General features: G+C 44.1%; 2 protein-coding genes across 2 annotated transcripts in view; one reads left to right on the top strand and one right to left on the bottom strand.

The window, feature by feature from the left end:
- The window catches only part of LOC144942137 (uncharacterized), a 34,592-nt gene extending 27,847 nt beyond the window's left edge, over window positions 1-6,745 (top strand). The window contains exons 14-18 of the mRNA XM_078868897.1: window positions 693-760; window positions 1,839-2,090; window positions 3,358-3,470; window positions 4,143-4,236; window positions 6,003-6,745. Of these exons, the coding sequence (XP_078725023.1) occupies window positions 693-760; window positions 1,839-2,090; window positions 3,358-3,470; window positions 4,143-4,236; window positions 6,003-6,194 (719 nt within the window). The 3' untranslated portion in view covers window positions 6,195-6,745. The remainder of the gene's footprint in view (window positions 1-692; window positions 761-1,838; window positions 2,091-3,357; window positions 3,471-4,142; window positions 4,237-6,002) is intronic.
- A 13-nt stretch (window positions 6,746-6,758) lies between these two features.
- The window catches only part of LOC144942009 (uncharacterized), a 59,958-nt gene continuing 51,765 nt past the window's right edge, over window positions 6,759-14,951 (bottom strand). Inside the window, exons 9-12 of the mRNA XM_078868612.1 lie at window positions 14,692-14,776; window positions 10,795-10,870; window positions 9,834-9,962; window positions 6,759-8,415 (exon numbers count right to left, since the gene is read on the bottom strand). Coding sequence (XP_078724738.1) covers window positions 8,150-8,415; window positions 9,834-9,962; window positions 10,795-10,870; window positions 14,692-14,776 — 556 coding nt within the window. The 3' untranslated portion in view covers window positions 6,759-8,149. The remainder of the gene's footprint in view (window positions 8,416-9,833; window positions 9,963-10,794; window positions 10,871-14,691; window positions 14,777-14,951) is intronic.

Here is a 14,951-nt window from a genome sequence, read left to right as displayed (position 1 = left end):
CAAGAGATATGTTGGTACTGTGTAGACAACTCATTTATTAAAGGGGTTACGCCGATTTGGTCAGTGGACCTTGATGTAAACATGCAGGCCTATTTAGTTTGCTTGTAAATAAATAACAGAGGTTGCAGTTAGCACGTATAATTGTCTTATATAATTGGTGCTCGGTCGGTGATGGCTTCAAGCTAATTACTGTATGCATGTTATATCCATGTGACCATGCTGCAAACGAGCCAGACACAATGCGTGTTTTATAATTAAATTTGCAGCAACAAGATAGTACACAATCAGCTCTCATGTTAAGCAGCCATCAGATATCCTGATGAGATTCATTTCCATGAAACTGGCCGACGACTTTCAAAAAATCTTCTCATGCACATTTAATTAAAACGTGGATGTTAACACACACGTGGATACGATACACAGTTATAACTCGTGTTACTAATCGTAATACATTTGTATTCATCCACGATATGTCCTGCATTTGAAGACTTTTTTCAGAAGGGTCCTACATCACCATGTTTGATCAATGCCGAGAAGAATGCATATATTACGTGGGAGGAAAGTGGTGTTTCGTGAATCTCATCATCGTTTTTCAATATTTGGCTAAAGTCCAATTTTGCCGAGGGTAACGCGCCACATTTATTTTGGCCGACATGTCACCGTGATATTGAGCGCTCTGCACGCGCATATAGTGGGCGGCATTCGACATCGGCGGATGAAGCAATCGCTTCGAGCTCTGGAGCAACTTCACGCGCACGCGGTACACAGGGATGTGTATTGTTGTTATTATAATATTCAAGAGGGATCGTTTATCTGGATTTGCAATGTTAATCCTCTATCATGAGATTGGAAGACAGCTGTCAAACGGTGATATGATTGATGGCTCCGCATTAAGACACAGCACTCTAAATAAAGGCAACATTTAAGTAATGTATCTTTATTACTGGACATTTGTGAAAAAAGCACTTCATCGGATTCCTCCGGTCTAAATCAAGATTGTGCATATATAGCGTTGTTCTTATTTCTCGTGGACATTTGAACAAGTGTTATTAGTATGGATTGTGTTTGGATATTTTTGGTTGGTGGAAATAGTACAATTATTATTTTAGGAGGTGGGTGGGGACCAGAGTGGAGAGGTGGGCAGCAAAGGCGTAAGATATTTTGTGCCCGGGGACGAACTATAAAATTGGCGCCCCCCCCCCCCACCGTGTAATCACATACCAAAATGTAATTACATGACATGTAGGCTGTGTGTGGCGGGATATATAAACTTTTAGGTTGAGGTGTAGATTTGTGCAGTAGTTTCAGGCTGCCGCGCCCGCCGCTATAAGTTATAATGTCACGTTTTGAGCCTAATTTTGGCGCCCCTTTACCTTGGCGCCCGGGGACATATGTACCCCCCTCACCCCCTGTCCCCCCCTAGCTAGCTATGCCTCTGGTGGGCAGTCAAATATTCGGCTTCGTGCCCCCAATGGGTTAGCAGCATTTTGCATGCATCCAGGACACATGGCTGAAGTACTTGCTAACTGGTACGTTTTGTTCAGATGACAACACCTTCCTAATAGGAATGTGTCGGATGGTGGTGGGTTAACGACATTTATATTTAACAATAATAATCATTTACATTTATAAGGCGCAATTCATCCCGGGATCTCAGTGCGCCCATGCACGAATTTCTGAAATATAAACACTACAAAGTCCAGAGTCCACGGGGTCATTCATGGGAAGTGTAGGCCCGGCGAGACAGGCGAGTCTTTAGAGAAGACCTAAACAGGTGCGAGTGCTCTAACCCAAAAGCCTTTCATCACGAACAACGAGTAACGCCGTTCGCTTGTAAGCGTTTCGTTTTCATCGCCATCATCGCCATCATCGCCATCATCGTCGTCGTCGCTGTCTTTGTCACCAGGCGCGAGTTTGCTTACGCGTCGAGCGATGGGGCGGTGCGAGTGCGCGCATTCAGACCGTGTGGGCCGGAGATGGAGCTCGTCGCGACGCTCACGGGACACGAGGCCGAGGCGACCTGCGTTCGCTGGCACGGGGTCACCGAGCGCTGGGTCACGGCCTCCCAGGACGGCACCGTGCGCGTCTGGGTACGGTGGCAACTGCGACGGGGGAGACGTTTCGAATTCGCAAATGATCAACGCACTCGCCGAGCTCGCGGTTGATTAATCATTATCGTCGTGATCATGTCACCATCGTCACCATCATTGTAATCATCACCGTCTTTCTTGTCACTATTACAATCATTATCGCTACCATCATGATCATTGGCAATATGGTAATTATTGCCATCACCTTCATCATCATCACTGTCGGCATAATTAACGAGACTGCAATTATTGTCACTATCATTGTCATCACTGTCATGTTCATCACCACCACCGAAAGGATGATCATCATCATCCAGTGCATAATTGCTGATTATCAGCATCATTATCATTACTCATAAGCAATATTTCAGCATAAAAGGACACTTCTGAAATGGACTCGCTCCTCCCTACATTCATGATCTCCTTCAGCCATATATTCCATCAAGATCATTAAGTTCCTCAGATTTTGCATTGCTCAGTCCCACAGTCGAGGCTTCACACTTGGGGTGGTCGTGCCTTTGCAATTTTGCTACCTAAAATCTGGAACTCCATACCCTTTGAGGTCATGACTTCCAAGACACGATACATCTTCAAATCTCGACTAAAGCATATCCGTTTAAAATGGCTTTCTCTCTAATTATTTTCAAACATCTTCCTCGGTTGATATTCAACTATTTCCGCCTTTTCATGCATAGCGCCCTACGAACTATTGTTTAAGGGCACTTTATAAGTTAAAATTAGGATTCTCTTCAACCGTTTTAAGGTTTGTGATGTGACCACGGGTGTTGTTTCTTTGTGTGCTTGTGTTTGTGTGTGCTTGTGTGTGTGTGCTTGTGTGTGTGTGTGCTTGTGGGGAGCGGTAGTGTGGCGGTTAGCGCGCTGCGCTATGTTACTGGCGACCCGAGTTCGATTCCCGCTCACGGCCAACACCAGTGACGATTATCGGAACCGGTCCTGGTCCTCCCCTAGGTCGACTCAGCCTCAAATAAATACCTGGTGCGGTGTGTAAAAATCGCCACTACGGAGACAAAGGTGGCCGGGCGTGGTCTTGGCCACCCACCCCCTCGTGTGCCGTGCCGGCCTTTATAGGTGCTTGCTGACAGCACTTGCTCCTCCAGTCTGTTAAGGCTATACGGGGGATCTTTTTTTTCTTTATTTTCTTTGTGTGCTTGTGTGTGCTTGTGTGTGTGTGTGCTTGTGTGTGTGCTTGTGTGTGTGCTTGTGTGTGTGCCTGTGTGTGTGTGTGCTTGTGTGTTTGTGTGTTCAGAGCGGGGACGGCTCGAGCTGTGAGCGGGTGCTGGTGATGCCGGGATCCGTCGGCGCCCTATGCATCGACGAGCTCAGTGGCTGCATTGTGGTTGGGGTGCAGAACACACTCCGGTGGGTGGTGACGAGCTGCCGGTTAGACGAGGCACACTTCACGACAATTCTGCCCGGCTGAAGCCTCTGAACCAATCCACCCGCAATGCGCCCGGGCTCGGAGCATCTCGGAACGGGGTCGTGTCCGGATAGCTCGATGAAGACCTCCACGCCACGTGGGCCGACAGGGTTACATGACCGCACTTTACCACGCTGGTCGGTGCGAATTTGTGAAGGCAGGGAACGCAGGCACGGGGGGTATAGAAGTATAGTACAACAGATGATTTTTGCTGCACCAACCACTGCTGTCCGCAGCATAACATATAACGCACGTTTTAATACATGCATTGTTTTGACATCGGATGTAACATAAGCTACGACATACATGACACGGATATAAATGTGAGCGAAATTACACAGCAGTTCGTTTGACATGAAACCATACAGAAAATACATTTTAGTGCAACTGTTCTGATTTCTTCATGTTGGTGACAATTTTCTTCATTGTGAGAAATGCATCATTTCGACAAACCGCTAGTTTTACAGAAGCGGCTCAATCGAAATCGGGATTCCATCAAGCCAGTTGATTTCCCCTCGCGTAAAGATGGGGCCAGTCACCTAAACCGTGACTCCCAATTCTCCGCTGCGTGTTTAACACTTGCGAATGGCGTCTTGTCCCCCTGTCATGTGCAGCGTGTTCGATGCAGAGACCTTCACGCAGGTGCAGGTCAACACAGGGCACAGCGACTGTGTCAGGTCCATCATCCACATCCCCGAGCGAGGACAGGTGGTGCTTTGCCCGCCAGAGTCTCCACGACTCTCGGCTCTGTATCTACACAATCGCTGCATTCCTATCCGTTACTTCATCCATCCATCGCCACTCCTGCCGTCATCTCTGCATCTGTTAAGATTCTAATCATATCTACGAGATTCCTGGTGAAAGTGAGTTTTCTATGTGCAGCAAGTTGATGGCATCAGCCCAGACATCAACTGCGCGACTTTGCTGGATGGAATCAAATTTAACACAATTTTCCAGATTGAAGCCGCTACACTCATTCATTCACTCTGACCATTGATTGGTCAGTCACTTCCTTATTATTTTATTGCTGCTACCAATCATCGTTCCCATGAACCTCGCACCCTTGACACCCCGAACAACACCAAGGTCTCCTTCTCCGAGGAAGACTCTGTTCAAACACCAAAACGTGGGATGTGATGTTTTCTTCATACATTTTTCCCCCAATACCACTCGACTTTGAAATGCCCTCCCATCGTCTCTTTTGCCAAATTCACGAGTGCTCTTTGTTGCTGCCGACTTACGGCATCGAAAAAATCGTATTCAATTTGATCTGTTACTTAATATGGCAAGTTCTGGCTCTGTGAATTAGGTTTTTTTTTATTTGCACAAAACTTAATCTGGGTATAGAGCAATCGAAAATACTTCATCGTGAGCTCTGTGATGGCATCGTCTAGGAGACATTTTTGACTACTTACTGCAAGAGTTGCACATGTGAATGTATCTCACAAATGGAACATAAATAATTACCCAAGAAAACCTTATCAAGTCGAATGGCTTTTTAAAAGGTTTTGAAGGGAAATTGGGATTTTTGGACCATTTATGAATCTGTCTTTTGCATGAAGGAGTAGTTTTGCTTATGACAGTTTATGATCATAGGCCCAAGGCCCAAACATCCAAAGGGCCAGCAATAAGAAACACTATCGAATGTCTAATAGATAAGAGCAGTCTGGAGGGTTCTCAAAAAAACCCCCACGCATATGAGGGGATAATGTAAAAAAATTGCAAACACTTTAGATGTTCATTTTCTTTACTACGATCAACTGGGCACATTCCAGCCTTGCAGGTTGGGCATCTCATACACATGCTGTTCATCTCCATGCAATTCACCAACCATGTTTGCAAGGTGCTGGACTAAATGAGTACGCCCTAAGGATGCTCTCCAAGCTACCCTCACACAAAGAGCCCTGGCTTGTCTCTCCAGGCTGTTGGGGCAAGTGCTGTTAGCGAGCATCTATGAAGGCCGACATGGCACACGAGGGGTGTGGTGGCCAGCACCACGTCCGGCCACCTTTGTCTCCCTAGTGCTGATGTTTACACATCACACCAGGTACTCATTTAAGGCTGTCAACCATGAGGAGGGCTCAGGGCCAGTTTAGATATTCGCCACCGATGTGGTTATTGCAGTATGCCAACTACCAGAGGTGTGGACTCGAGTCATGTGACTTGGACTCGAGTCAGACTCGAGTCATGAATTTGATGACTTGCGACTCGACTTGGACTTGCATAACAATGACTTTGTCCCACCTATGAGATGTGGACTCGAGTCATGTGACTTGGACTCGAGTCAGACTCGAGTCATGAATTTGATGACTTGCGACTCGACTTGGACTTGCATAACAATGACTTTGTCCCACCTCTGCCAACTACTACACGATCACATCCTCACACAAAGACAAAGCCACACTAACACGCACACCCACGTGTGTGCTCAGTGTAATGTGGTGTGTGCTGCTCTCTGTGGTCTGTGTGGGCAGTACGTGTCTGCTGGCTGGGACCGCACCGTGCGGGTGTGGAACGCGTACCACCGAGGTCGGGCTGGGCCATCCAGGGACAACTGCTCTACGACAGCCACTCTACAGAGAGGCACTCCGTCACGAGCCGGGGCCGCGTCTCCCCACGCGGTCACTCCAAACCGCGCGCCGCCACCTCATCTTGTCATACCGTAGAGCCCCTTCCAAAGTCGACAATTAAAACTGCTCTTGGTTAAGTTATGTGCGCGTCCTCGTGCCTTCGGGGTGGCTGAGTGGGATGATGTGTCTGATGAATCCAGTATTTGCTGGATGAGAAAAAAAAGACCCCCATAGTCTCCTGATATTGCACCATGAGATTATTAAACTATGGTATTCAGTAATTACGGCAAGAATATATCATGACATTGCCTTCCATAGTGGGTGGACCTTACTTGGAGAGTTATCCACAATTGCTGAATGGTAAAACTGTCTTTAATTAATGCTTCTTGGAGCTGTACACTAATATGCTAAGCTGGAAGGAAGCTCTTGATATCTGCAGGAATAAGTGGCATGCTTAAGATGTTGATGTACAGTTGTTTATACTTTATTCGCTGGTTCGTTAGATCCAAACCTGAGTTAAGTGAATTAGTGTAAACTGCAGCAGTGTTTACAATGACGCCACTGCATTTTATTAATAAATAAATAAATCTTCCACCAGCCATAAATGTTTAAAATGCTAATACCGTAATGAGAAATGCCAAGCATTAGTAAGCTAAATGCTGTGCTGTATCTCTGAATTAAAATACGGGGGTGCACTTTGACAATAAAACAGTGAGAAAGCTGATGTAGTTAATGCCATTGGTGCAGAGCCAAGACCAATGACTCATTGCCCTAGCCAGCACCTTGCCAAGCGAGAATGTATTATTTAAAATGACAAGTCATTTAGTATCACATTTTGGAACTATTTTTTATTATAATAATGTATGAAGTACATTTTAACCTTTTGCCTTTCAAGACCTTGTTTTAATTATGCATTTAAAACCAACCAAAACAATTTGCAGGCAAGTATTTTGTTTGGTATAATATTAACTTACAAAGACAAGACTAACTAAAGAACAGCAGACAGCTATCACACTTTTCACATTTTTCAACATTACAAAATAAAGTGACTTTAAAAAAAAAAGTTAAGGCTGTTGTCATATGGTGTTTCTAAAAGTCCACTCCCCATAGGATCCATTCTGGTGGACATTTCCATCTACACCAATCTACTCAATTCACATATAAATAAAACATTACACGTTGCAATACATCTGTAGGTTGGGCAAAGTCAATGTTGAATCGGAGTAGACGTTCAAGAACTGGAATTTGAACAGCACCAGCGTGGTGCTATATGGCCAGTCAGTTGCTGATCATTCAAATGATGTCCAAACTACCTATTTCAATAACCACTTTTATCCGGTTCACTGTGTCTTACCACAGTATTGATGTCTCAAGTGCATTATCCAATTTACATGCAAATGTAGTGAATGAGTAGACAAGCTGACCTTGTGGGTCCGATCCTGTAGTCTGGCACGCTGATGGGAACACCAGCTGTGAGCACTATAAAGGTTTATAAGGCCCATGTGAACTAATAATGGACACCGCGCACTCAATACAATTGGACCAAAGTAATAATTTACTGCCCTTTGTTGATCCACTGCAAGATGAAGGCCTATACACTGAATATGTCACAGGGGTTGTTTGACTGTGTTGCACTATGCCGGTCGCTGCAGGTCGGTGAAGGGGACTGGTTCAGATGGCAATTTCCACACTGATATTAGCCATGGTTAGAAATCACTCGGATTGGTGGGTTTACAGCACCGTGCAATAGCTACTAAACATAGTACCACATATTAATGCTGCTCGCTGTCACTTAAGAGCCATCCAGTCATCAGAAAGAGCTAGGGTTTCTGGTTTCGCTGATGGGGAAACTGCCTATAGTTAATAGTGCAAATCATTTCCCTGGAAGTGTAACTTTTAGCCACAAAATGGCACTCAATTATAGGTATCTCTGTGGGCGTTTTTTGTATGCTCCAAGTCAATAAATAAAACAGAGAAGACACTCAGACATTTCCTCAAGTTTTGTTCAAGCCACGGGAATGCATGGAGTTGTTTTCTGACAACTGTGCCACCTACAAAGCGCTCCACTTAAACTCATCGCAGGAGGCGTCCTCGCCCGAGCCGCAGCCGCTGTGACCCACCGCTGGATCCCTCGTTTCCACCCCGACTTCCTGCACGCCCGCCGCCTCGCCTGCGCCCGCTGTCATGCCCGTGCAGGTTGCTTCGCCTTTTTTCATCGCATCCCAAGTGCCCAGGGCCCCCATGAGGGCAGCCAGCACTCCGGCTTCTGACGGCGACGGGGGGGTCTCGTGTTCTGCCCCCAGTAGCTCCGGGTCGTCTGCGCACCCAGGGGATATTGGCGCCCAGGGCGAGTGCATCACGAGTTCGGACGAGGAATCCACAGAACAACAAGAGTAATGATAAAGGATTACACGGCATGCCTTTTGTCAACAGGGCAATCGTACATGCCTCAATATACACTGCATTTTCTTTGACATCAATTACCCTTTCATTTTTTATGATGTATTGCACAGCTGAGTATGCAATTTGACACATGATGGATTAAAAGCATTGAGACTTCTTTGAATGAATGGTACCCAGATGGAAAGAAAGTGGCATTATTTATTTGAAAGAGTAAATTTGGAATGTTGCTCCAGTTTCGTACCGTACGTAGCCAACCGAGCTGATCTGAGGTGCAGGGGAAGGAAAATAAACTAAACACAAAAATCAGTTCTTAAGAAATTTGTTTTCAATCGAGAGTTGAAAGTGTATAGCTCCAGTGTCTTCCTAATATCGTAAGGAAGAGCATTCCAGACAGCCGTAGAAGCGCATCTTAAAGCGTGCGATGTGGTGACCATCTTTGCTCGATGGTTAGCTAAAAGCTGCTGCGAGAATAAGCGGAGTTTGCATTTTGGTTTATGCTCTTTGACCAGATCAGCAAGGTATCGTGGGCCATTTGTGGCAAGCACTTTGTGTGTAATGAGTGCGACCTTTAATTTGACCAATGTTAATCAAATAAATTAACCTTGTAACACAAACAACACAGATAAAAAAATAGGGTGAACGATCCGATCGATACAGTACCACTCTGCTCCACCTTGCCCTCCTATCTATCACCACCAGAAAGCAGCCACTACATTTTCCAAAGTGTGCTTCTTAAAGACACTAATCATAAAGTCACCAAGACCTGGAGACTGGAGTGCACAGTTTCAAAAATAATTGGGTAAAAAAAGAAAATAACAACCTATTTTCACGAGCTTCGCATTGACAGAAAAAATAAAAAAAGAGAAAATGTGGCAAATTTTGAAGGAATAATTCTGGGATGTTTCAGCGATGATTTGTGAGTGAAGGAATGCTACTCTATTGGACAAGTCACCAGAAAATTGCCAAACATCCCAATGCAAACCCTCCTGAACAAACTTTCTGGATATATTAATTACATCCACGGTGATGTTTTCCTGGATAAATGTCGTTATTACTGAACTATTTCAAAGGTAGTTTTTCGCAACGGTAAAAAAATAACACGAGACAGTCGGTCTTAAATATGGATATTGGTCGCGAAAGTCTACGTGTTAAATTCATGAGTGAGTGACGAAAGCTGGTAAGTGTAGGCGCACAACACATCGATGCTGGACAATCCTCGATGCAACGGTACCAACAACAGGAGGTCTTCATCGAGCAGGGGGCAGATCACGGCTGAAAGAAAGGTGACAGTGATGGTGTACGTGTTTCCACCGGGGTGAAAGTTCCACCTACCCGTGTGCTGCGTGGACAACACAACACGCGCATTATCTTCTCCGTCATCCATCCACTCCCGAGAGAGTTGTCCGATTCCCAAATGCATCTTTTCAACCGCAAGCAATCTGCAACTCGCGGACTCCATCCCTAGCGTGCATGCACAAAGATAAAAACGAAAGAAAGATTCTCTACTTATCTGTACGACCAGAGAGACAATTGGTCATTCGAGAGCCTCTGTTAGGTCACCACAGCAGCATACGTGGGAGGTGATGTGTCAGGGTGCCATGTCCAGTAGCTTTTGTCTCTCCAGTGATTGGACACGCAGGAGGACAGGTTCAGACATCAAGTGTCACTGATTTGATCTCTGGACAGGAATCAAGGCCCAAAATCACAAGAAGAAAAAATCACTATAAGTGACTAGGGCGCTGTGAACCCTGTCACCGCATTCGCGTAGTTGCTGGCAGATGAGGGCACGCAGGTTGAATTGGGGTAAAACAATTCACCCACACGAAGCCCGTGGTGCACAGGAGCTGCTCTAGTCTTAACGCGGGCAGTGCTTGTAAAGCTTGTGTCAAGCGGAATGCACACGTGGTCATTTTAACATGGTGACACTACTGTGACTGTTGCCAAGGCCATTGTTCTGTTGCCATCCTGTGCAGCTTCACACGGTACGCTACCACTGTGGACATTCAGAGTTGTCTAATTACACTATACTCTGGCCGCTCGCCTGATGACGCTAGTTGTAATTACTCGTGAAAGATCGTGCTCGAATTGTAAACGTTGTGGGCTTTACTCTCCAACACACCGGTGTGGTGAACTAGGAACGAATTGGAATGTTTTGCTTACGTGACAAACCTTACGAATTGGCTGTGTCGGGTGGATGGCAGGTTGAACGACACATTTATATTTACGCGACCGAACCCAAAACCCTCTATTATGAACTCGATACTGTTTCTGCAAAACTTTATTTTCAACTCACGGAGTTGTGACTTCTCCTCGTGGCTTAGCTGAAGCTGAGTTTCCAGGGTTTCTATGTGCTTTTTCTGAGTCAGCAGCTGCCCCCAGACACGTGGAGAAAAAGACAGTTAGAGGTCAGGGTAGGTTAGAGATCAAGGCAGAGACAGCGGCACAAAGCAAATACCTTAAGATTTCATGAGAATGACAAAAATAATGAGCACAATGGCCAAAATTAAGTCCAAGTATCTTCATGTTCGAACAAATGCTCATCGCTGTTGATGGTCCTCAGCCCATTGGTTTACAGTCGTATTCCTATGCGCGTTATCTACGATGAGAATGTATGCTTGTACGTAATTTTTACTTCTTTTGCACCATACGTATCCAACAGTGCTAATCGGAGGTGCGGGGGAAAGACAACAGTGGTGAAGGAGGTGCCCAAAATTGGTGTAAATACCACCACTGATGTTATCTGCGGTCGGGAATTGAGCTCAGGACACGAGAATGCATACACAACTAAGGGACAGACCGCTTACAGAATTAAATACCTGGAGTATAAAACACCAGGAGTGCATGGTTTAAACGGCAGGTTAAGTGTCCCCAAGTTGTAAAAAAAGAATAAGATAACACAACCAATAAGATGCTGATGCTGCGTCAACTTAATTTAGTTACTGTTTTCGGGCTCTTATGCTTGCCAACATTGATTAGATGCATTTAAACTCTGCAGCTTTTGAGTCAAACCACGACTGTTTCGACCACACTTCCTTAGTGGAACCACAAACTGCAAGTAACTTAAAATAAATCACGCACTAGATATTTTGGTTAATGTAATGCTGATGCCTGCAGCGTCAAATTTTTGCACACGCAGCGAGAAGCACTTGCGACAGCTACGGTTCAACGCGTTGCGGCTGTCGAGAAAACCGATGCATTTCAATAGGTTGGCAAAAAAAACATCGGTCTGCAAGTCAGTGATTCACGTGTAACAATATCTTATACTTGTAATCGGCTGAATATTTCATCTGCTTTCAATTGCTTTAATTCGCACCACAATCCACAGAAGATTAATCACTTGGTGCTCTGACGATTAGGATTATATATTTGTAAGTGTTTAGCAAGGGACTGAAAACTATTTAAAGATTTAGGTGCGACTCTGGCCGATAATAAAAATCAATCAACCTCTGAGCCATTATTTAGTGAAAGCAAACTAATAATAATTGTATACTTATGAGAATAGATTTGGCTGTATTTGTGCCAAATTTCTTGAACATCAGTCACCATCGCCTGTATGCTGTACAAACTCAATACAAAAATATACTCGGAAGAAGAAAATAGTATTAAACGTATTGTCGTCACAGAAAATAATGACAAGTCCCTCTCTTAGAGGAGTACAAAATACCATGGCAAACTGATCAACATAAACAATATAAAAAAAACACTACCACTAAGTTATGTGCTAACTTACCAATCTAAAAAAATATTATCGTGGATAACGCATTTGAGCACGATAAAAACAGTCACGTACTTTTTCACGACATGAATTTTTTCCACCCAGATCAACAAAATGCTTATCAGATGTAAGGATGACCCAACATGAGGCCATGATGAGTCGTGGCGTGAGGTTTTCAGCAGGAGGCACTCTCCCCTCTGTAATCGTGATTCCTGTGTTTCTCACTGTTCTGCCCCTGCCTGCCCAATGTTCCAGCAACAAGGTAGAGGGGACACTGTTCTATGTTTGTGGTGAAACATCAAAAACTGTGATGCTTTCCACTTATGTGAATATTGTGATGTTCTAGGATAAAAAAAAATCATAAAATAGATGGCAATAAGGCCAGAGTGCTGGCTAAAATCCCAATGCTGTATTGATCAATACCTTGTCTGGCCACACAAGACATCTGATATCTGACTAAAGCACAAGTTAAAGTAATTTTCTTTAAACCGTAAGATCCTGATATCTTGTAAATAATGAGTATTGCTTGAATGATTTTGTCAGCACGCGACATCGTTTCATCACTGCATCTTAAAATGCTAATTTTGGTTTCAAGGTGAAGATCAGAAGGCCTTTTCAAAGGAACCGGTGATTGTCTCCCCCTGCTGTTCATGCTGGGGCCTTGAAAACCTTAAATGTCCTGCGCTTAACACTCCCATCCGCTGCTCCAACTGGAAAAAAGTAGCCGCTACGGCTGTTGCTTTTGTATTTTATTACCTTCATTCTGCTGTGCGAGTGCATTGTGTTCATTCCGTTCGCTTTATTACTCCTATCTGTCTTTGAGATCTCATTTGGTCAGCACTGCCTTTGTCACGCATTCTAAATCCAGCCCTGTAATTGAATCAGGTTAGGTGTGACCAATTTAACCAATATAATTCAGGGAGACATTTAACAGAATGTAAACCTCAAAGGTTTTAATTAAATTAGGAACGAGAAACTAAGAAAAGATGCCTGTCAGACACAGTACATTTTTCCACAGCACCTAGTCGATGGACGTTTGGGAATGCTCATAACACAGTTTTTCAGTGCGCAGCAAGCGGATTGGTTTGGATGGTTGGACAGTCTGACCCTCAGGGATATTTTTGATGTGCACTGCTGTCAGATTTAGTTTAATGTTTAATTTAAGATAATTATATTCAATCCAGCTTCGCCAAGTTTTATTTTAAAATGTAATGCTAATTGTATTATTTATTTTCATTACATATTCACAATGTCTCTTTAGACGTTTGTTTAAGACCTTTGAGATTGTCCAAAGAAAGTTGGAATTGTCCTTTCACCTGGATATGTCTTTAACTGAATTCCTGGCAATAATGAAGGAGACATACGAAATGCTGCAAGATAAATTGGAGCACGTGTCCAAGTACAGCCCTCTTGTCAATCCCCTGTTGGATGAGGCTCTCCCCAAGCCATGCAGAGTTATTTGGCCAGATTTCTCCATTCTTCTCAGTGTGCATTGGTCAAGGCTAGGAGTATGGATATGGGAACACAGAAGTACAGTCCAACAACACACCTCTACTGCCCACAACATAACTTCCACACTTGCTATAACAGCTCAGAATCTTAATTAGAATATCCAGGATTTGTGTTGACCTCTGATTAGCATGGTTAGCTACGTACGGTGTGAAAGAAGTTCAATATACATACATACAGGCTTAACCTTGTTTGTTTTCCGAGACCTGATGAGATCAGGCATTCCAGGTAATAAGAAACAAAACAATTTACTAAATATTCAATGTAATACACAAATGCTATTCGGTTATTTTCATTAATGTTGTGTATATCATGTATAACGTTTCTTTAGAGCTCCTTATAAGTCCACTGCTGGCTGAAGGCCTCCTCACAGCATGGAGGTTGTTTATAGGTTCAATATTTTTTTTTGGGTGAAACTTTCAAGGTGACATTAAGAAACAAATATACACACACACACACAAGCCAAAACCAAACATACACACAATTCGATACACCAACAGTGACGTGGCCTAGCTCAGGCGCTTTTGCCTCTTGTTGCAGAGGTCCACGGTTCAAATCCAGTGGCCGCCTTGATTTTAATATTGCGGGTTTATTAACAAAACAAAAAAATACAAGCGTCATCTGCTTTGCAATGGACGGTAAAGTTCCCGGCGATGCATTTGTGTAAGAGCAGGCCATTGTGCGCCGGTCCAATTTTGAAAAATAACCCACAATTGGATAGCAACCATCGCCTCCTCTTGCTAAAAAAAACTTGACAGGACCCTCCTGATTATATCATTAATAATAAATAACAACAAAACTAATCTTGCGTTCACACAACCAAAGATAACATCACATATATTCAGCATAGTAAATACACTCTTTGGATGTTTCATATCCACAAAAAACGCAAGAACGATGGTACATTTCAGCTGCCGATTGAATATTATGGGAGGGCAAATGCCCTTTTCACAACGATTACGCTACCTGATCTCTGAGAGACAGTATCTCTTTCTTCATTCGAGTTATGCACACAGCCTGTGCTTGGTAGGCTGCCAAGGAGCGGTCCCTCCTAGAAAGGCGCGGGGGGCATGCACACACATACAGACACACACTTACATGGCCGACACAGATGCATTATGCCACCCACATGCTGGCACATACAGTCAATCACCTGTTAAATGCTTACAAACGCAATGCAAATATGTGCTTGAATGCATGCACTTCGTTCCAAACACAACATGTGC

Source organism: Lampetra fluviatilis, chromosome 26, assembly GCF_964198595.1.
Source record: "Lampetra fluviatilis chromosome 26, kcLamFluv1.1, whole genome shotgun sequence".
Classification (NCBI taxonomy): domain Eukaryota; kingdom Metazoa; phylum Chordata; class Hyperoartia; order Petromyzontiformes; family Petromyzontidae; genus Lampetra; species Lampetra fluviatilis.
The sequence above is the reverse complement of the archived record's forward strand: the minus strand, read 5'-3'. Positions and strand labels throughout refer to the sequence as shown.